Source organism: Rhinolophus sinicus, linkage group LG06 (assembly GCF_036562045.2).
Source record: "Rhinolophus sinicus isolate RSC01 linkage group LG06, ASM3656204v1, whole genome shotgun sequence".
NCBI lineage: Eukaryota > Metazoa > Chordata > Mammalia > Chiroptera > Rhinolophidae > Rhinolophus > Rhinolophus sinicus.
The window spans coordinates 8016407-8029141 of record NC_133756.1 but is presented as its reverse complement, the minus strand read 5'-3'; the positions used below and the strand labels follow the sequence as shown (position 1 = coordinate 8029141).

The following is a 12735-nucleotide window of genomic DNA, read 5'->3' as shown; positions in this document are numbered from 1 at the left end:
GGCTGCACTGGCAGTGGCTCTGCTCTGCCCTCAGGCGCCCTGTGTTCTCACGCTCAGTTTGGGGACCCAACCTCCCGGCTCCCGCTCTCCTGCCCCTCTGCTCCCAAGGCCGTGAAAGCTGTGGCCCATCCTCGCCGCAGGCAAGGCCACAGAAGGAAGCAGAAGCAAACCCCCAGTACCTCCCAGCCTTGTGCCAGCTCGGTGCCCAGGTCCCCAGTGCTGGCTGCGTGTGCTGACACCAAGACGCAAGCAGACAGAGCTGGTGAGCTCAGGCACTCGCGTGCTGCCTGTACATCAGAGTATTCTAGCTTCTCCAGCGCGGCCACGCAGAGAGCCAGGACACCGGGCCACCCACGGAACGGCCACGGTCACTGTCCCCAGGCTGAAAACACCCATTCCAGATTGAAATGCTCAGGATGTGACCTTTACAAGTCACTGCAAGTGACAGGGAACAAGGAAAGAAGAGAAAATCAACCAAGTGCTGGGCAGAGGCCGACCTCAGTACCGGCCACCGGTCCCGGGGTGGAAGCCCTGCAAATCCTCACCAAGTCCAGTCTCGGGCGGCTTTAATGCAGCATTTTTCAGTGATAGCCAACACAACCCAAATTCTATCAACAGGAAAACAGCAAGTGTGTTTGGGAATGCCGCCTACTGCGCACGTGCCGGCAGCTCAGGCACACAGCATCAGAGCTCAGTGACACGACGGAGTGGCAGAAGGAACAGTCTGGCCCCACAAAACGCTGCCGAGTGCGCCCAAACACTACAGGCTGCTTAGAAACACAAGTGAGAAAGCTCTGTAAACAAGTGAAGAACAGCGAACAGGGGCAGGATGAGGACCTTTGCAAAGTCCACGGTACGCACGTGGACAGGCATCCTGTCATTTCCCACAGTCCCACCAGCTCAAGGTTCACACACGGAGAAACGTCCGTCTACCCTCAGAAACGGTACCACCAGGTCCTCGTGGCCGTCCTCAAGCTGCCGGGGCCCGGCATCCGTGACCGCTGCCTGTTCAGAGCTGTCAGAGCCAGACTGCTGCTGTTACTGTGGATCCGGTTTCCCCGGACCAGCTGTCCTGGTGGAGGGGGAGTGGGGCGGGGCAGCTGGCACTGTCTCCCGCAGGTCTAATCGCCTGCCCTCCCCTTGCCGCCCTCCCCTTGCCCCGAAGCCATTTCTTTTTTTTATCTCTTTTTTTTTTGGGGGGGAAGGGGAACAGGACTTTATTGGGGAACAGTGTGTACTTCCAGGACTTTTTCCAAGTCAAGTTGTTGTCCTTTCAATCTTAGTTGTGGAGGGCGCAGCTCAGCTCCAGGTCCAGTTGCCATTGTTAGTTGCAGGGGGCGCAGCCCACCATCCCTTGCGGGAGTCGAACCGGCAACCTTGTGGTTGAGAGGATGCACTCCAACCAACTGAGCCATCTGGGAAGCAGCTCAGCTCAAGGTGCCTTGTTCAATCTTAGTTGCAGGGGGCGCTGCCCACCATCCCTTGTGGGACTCGAGGAATTGAACTGGCAACCTTGTGGTTGAGAGCCCACTGGTCCACGTGGCAATTGAACCGGCAGCCTTCGGAGTTAGGAGCACGGAGCTCTAACCGCCTCAACCACCGGGTCGGCCCCCGGAAGCCATTTCTCAGTGAGCGCTTCCCCTGAACCCCGTGGCCTCGACGACCACAGCCATGATGGCTGGAGCTCTGTCAGTGGGCGGAATGTACCCTTCTCTACACGCAGTGACCAACGTGGCCGTCCACCCGCATCCAGAGCAGGGCCCAGTGAGCTCAGGATAGACATTCACCTTCCTGTCACAATCTTTTCACAACACTTGAATCTCCACAAACAGCCCACCCGGCCCAGGGACGATGTGACAACTGAGAGAAAGGCCGCGTGTAGGGATGGGCTGGCCCCATTGGTCACCGCGTCCAGCCATGGTGACTGCTGGTCCCCAGCAGCTGAGGGGACAGGAGCCCCAAGTCACATGGCTTCCATTTTGCATCCAAGTGCCTCTGGAGTCCCAGTGAGGGCCCCGAACGTCTTAAAAAATGAAAGAAGATGTTGGCCACATCCTCTCCTTCCTGTCAAGATACTAAACCATAGGTGGGGAAGAGAGGAGAAGGATGGACGGCAAAGCCGGAGAGCTGAGGACACTTTAGACCCTGCAGAGGCTCCCAGGGCATGTGGGGGGAGGAACACTGGAGGAAACACTGCTGGATATGGAGACCCGCAGCCGAGAGCCGGCAGGGATGAGAGGCGGCCAGGCTGCGCCCCTCCAGGCAGGAGACCAGAAGAATCATCTCTGGGGAATTCGACAGGCAAAGGGCAGAGCTTGAGTAGGGAAATGGGGGCCACAGGAAGAGGCCCTGACAGAGAACGCAGCCAAGCAGCCTCCAGTGCCCACCAGGAGGTGAACAAAGACAGGAAAGCAGAGAAAGGAAGCCAGGAGGAGGAAAGCAGGTCTGAGCCCCTGGGAGATGCTATTTACAAACAACCACAAAGGGCCCTGGAAATCACGGCAGGACAACAGAGGCCAGACTCATCAGGGGCTGACGAGCTCCCAGGAAGTTCTAACCAGGGCTGGGATGAGACATGGGGGGCTCTGAGGACCCCCCAACAAGCAGACGGGGAGCTCGAGGTGGCAGACAGTGAGTGAGCCTGGAGCAACCAGGAGGATGTGGGCTCCTGTTCCGAGCGGCTGCACAGAGGCTGCAGTGGCACCAGCAGCGGGCCCCAGCCACCCACTCTGGAGAAAATTGCCGGTCCTCCAGCAATTCAGGCCTGAGGACCTTCGCAGACAAAGATCAGGGGATGAGGGTCAAAGATGACCCCACTTCGAGGTGGCCAGTGGGGGAGGAGCAGCTGCCCAGGGAGTGACAGACAGAGCCGAGGATGGCAGGTGCTAAAGCTCTGAGATGCACAGGACACAGTGTGATACACGCAAGCCACAGAAACGTCAGGGACGCAAGGTGGGGCATCCAAAGATGAAACACAACTGCTGAAAAACCCAGCGATGCACCTGTGCAGTCAAACTACTTCTCTACAAGTGTCACCTGATTACAAAGGGAAAAGCCTGACTTTGCCCAGGAGACATCACTTTAACCAAGACATCAAGGGAGAAAGCAGCGGACATGGGACAGATGTCATAATCCCCCTGATCAGATGCACTGGGAAGAGCTTGTCACTGCTGCGGTTTTCCTGCCGCAGATGCACGACCGCCAGTCTGATCGTGAGAAATGTCAGACAAATCCAAAAGAGTGCAGGTCACTGAGGTCAGGGTTGGAGGAGACACGGGACCCAGACGGGACCACAGACCAGAACAGGGACTCAAATGGGACAGGGGCCAAAGCCGAATACGGTCTGTAGGTCAGTAAGAGTGTTGCGTCGATGTTAATTTCCCAGTTTAGGTCACCGTAAGATTATGTAACTCGGGGAAGCTGGGAAAGGCAGTACTTTACACGTAAACCCTTTTTGCACCTTTTTTTGTAAGGCTAAAAGTTTCTCAAAACAAAACGTTTGAAAAAGTTTTAACTGAAAAACAACTCAACTGACAGGTTAAACAGAAAAGATAGAGCTGAAAAAAACACCCGAGGGAATTATCTAGAACGCAGCATAGAGACATAGAATTAAAATATTAGAGACATAAACCAAAGTATGGAGGTAATCATGAGAATAAAAGATCCAGCAGGGAAAAGCAGAGAAGACAGGCTGTGTGAGGAGGTAGAGAAGGCAACATTTTAGGAACTGATAGAATTATGAGTTTTGGAATCATAACAAATCCTAAGTAGAATAAATAAAAAGAAACCCACTGGAAGACACATTATGATGAAGCCACAGAAGATCAAAGGCAAGATCTTGGCACATCCAGGCAGAAAGTACATGTCACCCACAACTCAGCAGTATGAAAAGTGCACTGAGGACAGAAATACAGGGTGGGCTGGGGCAAGACAGGGAGACTGTGGCAAGGGGAGGGGCGGGAGAAGGCGGGAGGCTGCAGACAGTTCCCAGATGCATGTCATTAAACAGTGGTGACTCTGGAACCAAGTCAATGTTGCACATGCTTCAAAAACAAAAATAGTTAAATCAACCAAATCTCTGGAAACAAATACCTCCAAAATGCAATATATGAACTAAGACAGAATTATATGACCCAAACCACAGATCCAATGAGCAACAGTCACACTGAAGAAAAGAACCAACCCAAGTAACTTCTGAACATAATGCTTAGAATTTACATGTTTAGAGTAAAGACGGAATGAACTCTAAACAATACTGAACTCTAAGTGATAGGCTTTTTTACTGGGTTAGGATTGAGCAAATAAGTAAGTATATTGTAGATAACTGGAGTGAGATTTCTACTGTTGGTGAAGACAGTGAGAATATAGAAAGTGTAGAAAGAGTCTGTGGTGTTAGACTGAATGGAGGTATCTGGTGTCAGAGCCCACGGGTTTGGATGGATGATGGAGAATGGATGGAGGATGGATGGTGGGTTCATGAATGCATGGATGAAGGATGGATGATGGATGATGGATGGTGGAGGATGGATGGCTGGAAGATGGATGGATGGAGGTTGTATAGATGAGTGGATGGATGGAGGATGGATAGATGTATGTATAGATGGATGGATGGACAGAGGCCCCCTGAGTCTGTCTCAAACAGGTTGGTGACGACATCACTAAAGCAACTGGTGATTGGAAGGGTCTGAGGATGACAGTGAAACTGACGATTCAGTACAGATAGGCCCAGATTGAGCTGGTAACTTCTGCCTCTGCTTCTGATCATCAAAGCCCTCAGAGAACCGCCAAGAGACAGAAAGAAGCAAAAAACAGTAAGCGCAGTGGAAATACCACTTCTTATGAGATTGTCAACACTGCCTGACAGATGCGGCACCGATCTTTAGCTAGAGAACTCTCTGGGACCATTAAAGACATCTTGGGCACTGCCCAGTCAGTGGGCTGCAAAGCTGATGGCTGCCACCCTCATGACACCACAGGTGACATCACCAGTGGTGCAGTAGGATGCCCAGCTACTTAAGACTACAAAAGAGTGTATCTCAATGAGGGATCATTTGACAACCAAAGAGAGAGAGAGAGAAAACAAAACATAACAAAACAGACTACACTGGCTAAATTAAGACCTTTTGTTTCATCACAATACATCACAAAGTCAAATGACAAGTGACATTCGGGGAGAAGACAGTTACAACATGACGAAGGATTACTATTAAGAACATATAAACAATTCCTACAATTCGATAGAGAGTACATTGTAGTTGAACACACATGCCACAAAAGGATTTCTAAATGGCCAATAAGCACACGGAGGGGTTTCAACTATCTACTGCCATATATGTAACAAATTACTCCATACTTGGCAGCTGAAAACAAAAAACATTCACCATCCTAGTTTCTGAGGGTCAGGAGTCAGGGAGCGACTCTGCTGGGTGGACCTGGCTCAGGGTCTCTCAGGAAGTCACGCTCCTGACAGCGGCAGGGGCTGAGACCTCATCTGAAGGCTCCACGGGGCTGGAGGACCTGCGAGGCTCAGTCACATGGTTGTTGTTATTCATTACTCGGTGCCTTGTTGGTGTCAGTGGAGGGCGTCCCTCAGTCCCTTGCCCGACATGGGCCTCTCTGCAGGGCCACTCACAACCTGGCACCTGGCATTCGTCAGTGTGAGGGGGCCAAGGCATCAGCATCCAAGAAGGAGGAGAGTCTTTCTGCAACCTCATCTCAGGAGTTGCCTCCCCCCACGTCTGCTATATGGCATCCATTAGAAGTCAGTGCGAGGGTTCAGCCCGCCTTCAAGTGAAGCAGATTACATAGGTGGTGACCTCCTGCAGGCAGGATCATGGTGTCATCTTAGAGGATGCCGACCGCAGACACTCAGCCTCATTAACAGTCAGGGGAAAAGAAAGTAAACCACAGTGCAGTGACATTTTACGCCTCCGCAGTGGCAAAAACTGGAGGTCTGACAGTGCCAAGGGTAGCTGGATAGCTCTCTGGATACATCGCTAATGGGAGTGTCTACCTGTAAAAGCACTTTTACAAGCAATTTGGCTTGATCTTGGAAATGTGAAAATGAATTTAAAAAACCTCACCAAATGAAGTCGGAAAGCCTGAAGGGGACGCTCTGACACACACACACCACCCTCCCAGCTTACTTTACACATCCCAGCAGGAGGTTTTCTCCTCACCCAGCAACAACCCAGCCAATGAGAAGCCACAGCTGCTCAGCTGACGAAAAGCCACTACAACCCAAACCCTCCCTCTCCTCCAATTATCTGTCATTCAAAATAGCCCCTCCCAACGTCCTCCTTTCCTCTGTACCAGGACCCCTTCCCATTGTTCTCCTGGCGTGCCTGTGGTTCACCATTGTCTGCATGTCCTGAATTACAATTCCTCTGCGATTCCCGAATAAACTCATTTTGCTGGTAAAATAACTGGCTATTTCATTTTTAAGGTTGACAAAAGGTAAACATCTGTATACCCTTACAAAACCACAATTCCATCCTAGAGAATTTCCCCCCGAAAGTCCCGTTCGTGTGCACTGAAGACGCATGCTGCAATGTCCAAAGAACCAATCATCACAAATGGGGAGACCCAGCTGTCTCCCGACAGGAGAGAGAGCACATAAACTGGGATTTTCTCACAATCCAACACTGGACAGCAGTAAAAATAAATAACAAACAGGAATACACAAAACAGGTCTTCTCAGCATGGATGGTTGATCGAATGAAATCAACGTTTAGCATAGGTAATTAGCCTGGAGCTTAAATGATGAACAGAACACCCAGTCTGGGATGCAATGAAGACCCTTAGAGGCTGTGCTGGGCATCACAGGGAGGAGGTGGGGGTCAGCTGGTCCTGAGCTCAGAGGGTCCTACTCACCAAGGTCCTGGCCAGAATCACAACTGCCTTCCTGGGCTCCAGCTCATTCCACAGCCAGTTCTTTCTCAGCCCACGTGATTCAAGTTGCTTTCAGTAAGAAGCAATTCTGGTCCTGCAAGAGACTGAAGGTCAGCGGCCCTAATCTGACTAGGAAATATTGACTTTTTAAGAGCCAATAGCCGACCTTACCTGAGTCTCTGCCTGGCAATGGGACAGAGAGGGCTGGATGTGGGGCACGGGAACACTGGCTACCTGCCAGGTGCCTGGTTAGAAAAGTCTAAATTCTCTCCCTCTTGGATGATGGCATAAACAACTAAACCATCACCCTTGCGGCCCAGCACAGAATGGATGGCTAATAAGCCACATTTGCGAGGCCAGGGGTTGGCTTTTATCTTTTGTCCTGCCTGGAGCCATCCTCAGAAGAATGTAAGACCAACAGGAAACCCGGTGTACTGAAATGTGGTGACACATTGCAAGACAAATGTGTGACATTTTTACATTTGAGTGCTACACCGCATAACGTGGCCTCAAGGGGGCCCAGCCTCCCCACAACCTTGCAGGGAGGGGCTCAGGACCGGCTGGGAAGGCGTCTAGGCTCTAAACACTAAACCCCAGACAAAGCCAGCACGGCTGCTAGTGCAACTGAGACACTCATCACCGGAGGCAAGTTCAGCTGGAGGGCCATTTCCCCATCCAACGGTGCAGGTCCTAGTGCTCAGTCCTCCGCCTGAGGTTAAGAACGTCAGTTCTAGGGCAAGGAACTGCACATGTTCTCAGATGCCTGATGAGCAATTAGATTGCTTACAACTGTTAGCGGGCATCTTAGATAAAACGTACTGGAAGCCTAGATGTTACCCACTGCAGTTCAGAAATCCCACCTCTGGGAATTCCGAAAGAAACAATCTGACAAAGGTCCATGTTGTACATAGGACATTCTGCTTTGTTTTTAAGCCTGAGAAACTGGACAACATCCAAGGGTCCACTGAGGGATTTGTAAGAAACTCTGGCATGGTGCCCTATGAGCTTTAACAAAAAATGTATTTGTCATAGATTAAGTGACAACAGAGTTACAAAACCTTGTACATTATGCTCCGATTTAAAATGTACAAATGGTTCAGAACATACACAAGTCACCAACTGTGGTCACTAGGGAGTGAAATCATGGATCCATTAAAATTTGGGTTTTTTGCTTCTCTCCAATTTCTAATTTGTCTGCACTGAAAATGGGTTTCTTTAATGTAAAAGCCTTCCAATGCCCTCTTAATGTCGCTTTTAATGCTGACGGTTTCATTCTGCTTTAAAACTTTACTTGCAAGTTTAAATACTTTCAGTGAAGTACAGCACTCCATTTAAAAAAAAAAAAAACAAGGTTAAAAAGCCACTAAACAGAGACTCCGCCTCTAAATGGAAGGGTTTTTATTTGCCACGGCCGTGGAGAGCCAAGTGCTGAAAGCCGTCAGAGCCCGAGTACGGCGGGGGATTGCCTGGACAGCCACAGGCCCAGAACCAGTGAAGGTCGTCACCGATGACCGGAGTGCAGCTCTGCTCTGGGCCTGCCTGGGAATCACCCCACCCAACTCAGCAAGAAACCAAGGTCCGCTAGAACCAGTATCTGGCAGGGCGGCAGCCATTCTTTAATTCCCCGTTTTACAGAATCCTGGGCAGAAACTGCAATGAATTCGTGGGCGATCATGCCCTTTGGCTCTGGAGCGGAAGTCTTCACCTGGTTCTTTCGCGGACGGTTGCACCACCCCAGGGCCGTGCCCACCTCGAAGGGTCCTGAGTGCCGCGGTTTAGAAAGCAATAACCCCCGAGACCGTGACCCGCCCGTTCCCGGGTACCCCGATCCCCGGCGCCCCCGCCCGGCCCTACCTGTATGTCCCGCACTGCGCGGCCCGCGGGCCTCAGAGGGGACCGAGCGCGGAGCGGAAGGCTGGCGCCACCCGACCCCGCAGCGCGCCTTCCGCGTCCAGAGCCGAGGTCTCTCTCATCCAAACGGACTAGCGCCCGGTGGCCCACGCGGCCGGCGCCTGCGAGGCGGGTGCTAAAGGTGGGACGGCCATTCCATAAGGTGAAAGGTACACGAAAAGGGCGGGACGGGGCGTGATGGAGAACCAAGGGCGAGCCGGCTTCAGCGTCGAGGGCCTCTGGGAGGGGACACCTCGGGAGGACAGGGTCACGGCGAGGGCAGGGCGCGGGGGTGGGCCGCCCCGTACGCGGGGACAGGATGGAGTCCGGGGGGCCGTGGCTGGGCACGCGCCAGCGCAGTGGCTTTTGGTCCCGATGGCGATGGGCGACCACGGGAGGCAACCGCTTTATTCAGCGTTCTCCGCGTCAATAGGTCACCCACCCTCACAGAAACGACCCACACTGGACGCATCACCGACTCTGCTCCCGAGGGGAGCCAGGGAGCGATTGGACTCGGGCGTCTTCCAGGGGCCAGAGCGGCATCCCCACGCCCCGGAGGCGCCATCGCCCCCGGAAAGCGCGGCCGGGCCGGAAGACCTCCGCGCCGAGGCCGTGCCCTCGAGGGAAGATGCCTCCGCCCTGAGCGCGCAACACAGGGAGGCTCCGCGGCGGCACCTCGGGGGCCCCGCCACCCACCGCTCGGAGGGGCCGCGGAATGACAGCCAGTGCGCGACCTCCGCGCGCATCGGGGGAGACGCCTGGGCCTCTGCCTGAGGGCCTCGATGGCGGCCCGGCCGCTCGCTCTCGCTCCCGGGGCGCGCACTCCGGGCCCCCCGCCCCACCGGCCGGTCTGGGCAGCGGGCGCGGGACTCCGGGCGGGGCGGTGGGGGGCGCCTCCGTAACCAGAGGCGCCCCCGCCCCACGTCGGGGCCTTAAGGGCGCGCGGCACTTAAGGTGGGACGGAAACAAACAGGGCCGCCGCGCCGGCGGAGGCGAGCCCGGGGCGGAATCCGCGACGCTGTGGCGTGGAAGGGGCCGCATCGCGAACGCCAAAAGGCCCCAGGCTGACCCTCCGACCGGAGTGGGGCCCTGGACGGCCGCTTCCTCTGCAAAGAAGGCGGCGGGGTTGGGCGGACAGCGCCTCACCGTGGGGCGGCCAACGTCCCTCTGCCCAGCTCCGCGCGGGCCCGGCCTGGGGGCCTGGGAGCCGCAGCCGGAAGTGCTCGCATCCGGCCCGGAAGCGCCGCGCCGGAAGCCCACGGCGGCTCTCCACCCGCACGCGGGACCTGCTCCTCAGCGCCCTGGCGACCTGGGCTTCCCGCCCACGCCCTGGAGCCAGGGGCAGGGACGCGCTGCCGGGCTCCACACCCCAACGGCCGCTCCAGTCCGGGTCCGGACCGCACCACTGCGGCCCGGGCGGGGGTGGTGCTGCTGGACGTCGGCGCCCCCGCGGCCGCCCGTGGTCAAAGTCCGGACCGTACCACTGCGGCCCGGGCGGGGGGTGGCCCGTTGTCACGGTCCGGACTGTACCACCGCGGCCCAGGCGGGGGTGGGGGTGCTGAGATGGCGCCCCACTACGGTTGTCCCCTTGGCACCCTCCAGAACGTACCACCATCCCGGGGTCAGGCCAATAGGCAGAAGCGTCTGCCTCTAATCCCCGAGGCACTGCTGAGTTTTGCTTTCATGCTTTCAAGGGACAGCAAATCCAGCCCAAATAGGCCGACCGTCGTCCCCCCTTAGCTGCGGTTTCACTGTCCACGGTTCCAGTTACCCGCAGTCAATCGCAGCCATAAAATATTTGTTGACTGAACAATTATCAACTAGGTATTCCATTACCAAAAAGGATTTATTCTGGAAAAAGGGCTGCAACCCAGCACGTGCAGAATCGGCCCACCACGTGCACATTCTGGTTTTTGTGCTAAGATGGAGGGTATTTAAGGCAGGGAGACAAGAAGTTAGAACAATCGAGTTTTATGAAAATGAAGTGAGGATCATCGGGTTGGACCAGGTGGGCTCAGCAACTTCCATGAGCTCAGCTCCTCCTCAGAGACCTTGCAGCCTGATCAGTTTCCTTAAAGTGCCAGCTCGTCTTTATCATATTAAATGGAATATTCCAGAAATAAGCAGTTCCTAGGTTTTAAATTACACACTGTTTTGAGCAGTAATGAAATCTCCTGAGGCCCTGTTCTGTCCAGTAGGGCACGTGAATCATCCCTTTGTCTGATGTGTCCAAGCTCGTCCAAGCTCCTCGCTCACTCAATAGCTGTCTGTTATCAGATGGACTGGTATCAAATCGACTGTTGGGTATCGCAGAGCTTTAGTTTGAGTTGCCCTTATTTTACTTAATAATGGCCCCAAAGCAGAGAATAGTGATGCCGGTGATTCAGACACAAGCTGTTAAGTGCTTCCTTCAAGTGACAAGTTGTGTATGTGTAGGGAAATAAATCAGCTGGCATGGGGGGCTTTCCCTGCGATGTGCAGACAGCTTGGCTGGTGGAGAGGCAGGGAGGGTCCCTGGGGCTGGTTAGGTGCCTGGGCCTGGAAATGAAAAATATAAAAAGAAAGCAGAAGTGAAATTAGTGTTTACAGACACTCGTACTTCTGATTGTCAGAGAGATGTGTCTTCATCATTCCCGAACAGTACTCTCCATGACTTTGATGTGGGAGAGCTCCCTCACTACAAAAGTCTTAAGCCTCCCTCACTATAGAAAATTTAAGTCTCCTTTTCCCTGGTTTCTCAGCTCCTTAGCCCCGGGCTTTGATTACTCTTCTGATCAGTGTCTGAATCCTAGACTAAAGATTTCTCTTAGCCTGAATCACAGAATGTCTCTCAGGTAACTGCTTAAAAGCCTGTGACTTCCCAACATCCCCCAAGCCATTCCGGACCTAACTCTTGGCCATCCCAGAAACCAAATAGTCTTTAACATTCCCCCAGGCCAGTATACTTGTTGATTGTAATCACTAAAGCCTAATGTTCTTTCCAACCCATTCTGGGCCCAGCTTGAGGACAACTGAAGCCACCTAAATGACTGGTTGAATGGCCACAGGTTCTATAGAGCTAACGGATTTATTAATTAAAATCTATTTTTCCTCATTCAGGGGCCTTGGGAATACAGAGGATAACCCAGCAAGATTGCCAGTCGCAACCAAAGAAGCCAATACGATCTTCCAGTTGGATCCTGAGACCCCCTTCCTCTCTCATCTGAGATCACATAGGGCAAAAGTTCCACAAATCCCCCAAGAGGTAGGGACAGCTCTAAGCTCCTGCCCAGCAGGAAGCAGATACAGAAGAAAAGACCTCCTGTCCCTCAACTTCCCAGAGATTTTATGGGGATCATGTCTCTCAAGGGAAAACAAGGCAGGCAGTTAGAGACAGGCATGGGTCTCTGCATTACCACCCAGAAGACCTCCCCTCTCTGTCCCCCTCTCTGTCCGAAACTTCCCCTTTCCATTGAAAACAAATGGGTACAAGATACCCAACTAGATCAAACCAGCCACTCCCACCTGCGCAGTTTATAAGATGATGTAATAGCCTCTTGTCAATCACAAGTGTCAATCAGGTGGTCCCACACCAGGAAAGGAACAGCCCATTTGAGAGAAAAAGATAAAAACCACGAAGGTCCCATCAGTCGGGTCCCTTATGGCTTGGGTCCACTTCTATTTCTTTGAAATGTACTATCTCTTCTAACATACTGCTCTCTCACCACTTTATTTCTGTGTCTCGTTCAGTTCTTTGCTCGAGACGCCAAGAGCCTGGACATGGAGCCGAGAAGGACTCACTGTCCAGTAACAACTTCATCAACCTGAACGAGTTTTACAGGGTAGATTTTTGCACTTTGCACAAAACTCTTGAGACGCTTGATGACCACCCAGCCATCATTGCTGTGGGTGGGTGGTCAATGAGTCATTTGTAACCAAATAATTTAAAAAACAAACTTACAAAAACTCTCAAAA

At 53.2% G+C, this 12735-nt stretch overlaps 2 protein-coding genes across 10 annotated transcripts in view; one reads left to right on the top strand and one right to left on the bottom strand.

Moving 5' to 3' along the window:
• SLC35E2B (solute carrier family 35 member E2B) overlaps positions 1 to 10065 on the bottom strand; it is a 26385-nt gene extending 16320 nt beyond the window's left edge. For 3 of the 6 annotated variants that reach the window (XR_012497111.1, XM_019712040.2, XM_074334281.1), the window contains exons 1-2: positions 8746 to 8884; positions 6874 to 6985 (exon numbers count right to left, since the gene is read on the bottom strand). The gene's annotated coding sequence lies outside the window, so the exon portion shown is untranslated. Of the gene's footprint in view, positions 1 to 6873; positions 6986 to 8745; positions 8885 to 9477; positions 9612 to 9927 lie in introns of those variants that run through there. The other 3 variants (XM_074334279.1, XM_019712037.2, XM_074334280.1) reach the window with 3 other exon arrangements.
• LOC141572070 (uncharacterized) lies at positions 8293 to 12735 on the top strand. 4 transcript variants are annotated; one of them, XM_074334284.1, is made up of 3 exons: positions 8293 to 8951; positions 9215 to 11615; positions 11881 to 12492. In XM_074334284.1, the coding sequence occupies exons 1-2, from the start codon at positions 8750 to 8752 to the stop codon at positions 9553 to 9555; spliced, it is 543 nt and encodes a 180-aa protein (XP_074190385.1). In that variant the 5' UTR covers positions 8293 to 8749; the 3' UTR covers positions 9556 to 11615; positions 11881 to 12492. The 4 variants fall into 4 exon arrangements, 3 of the variants coding, with proteins under 3 accessions (XP_074190385.1, XP_074190384.1, XP_074190383.1); XM_074334283.1 differs by lacking the exon at positions 8293 to 8951 and adding an exon at positions 12511 to 12735 and having other exon boundaries at positions 9497 to 11615; positions 11881 to 12025; XR_012497112.1 differs by lacking the exon at positions 9215 to 11615 and having other exon boundaries at positions 8813 to 8951.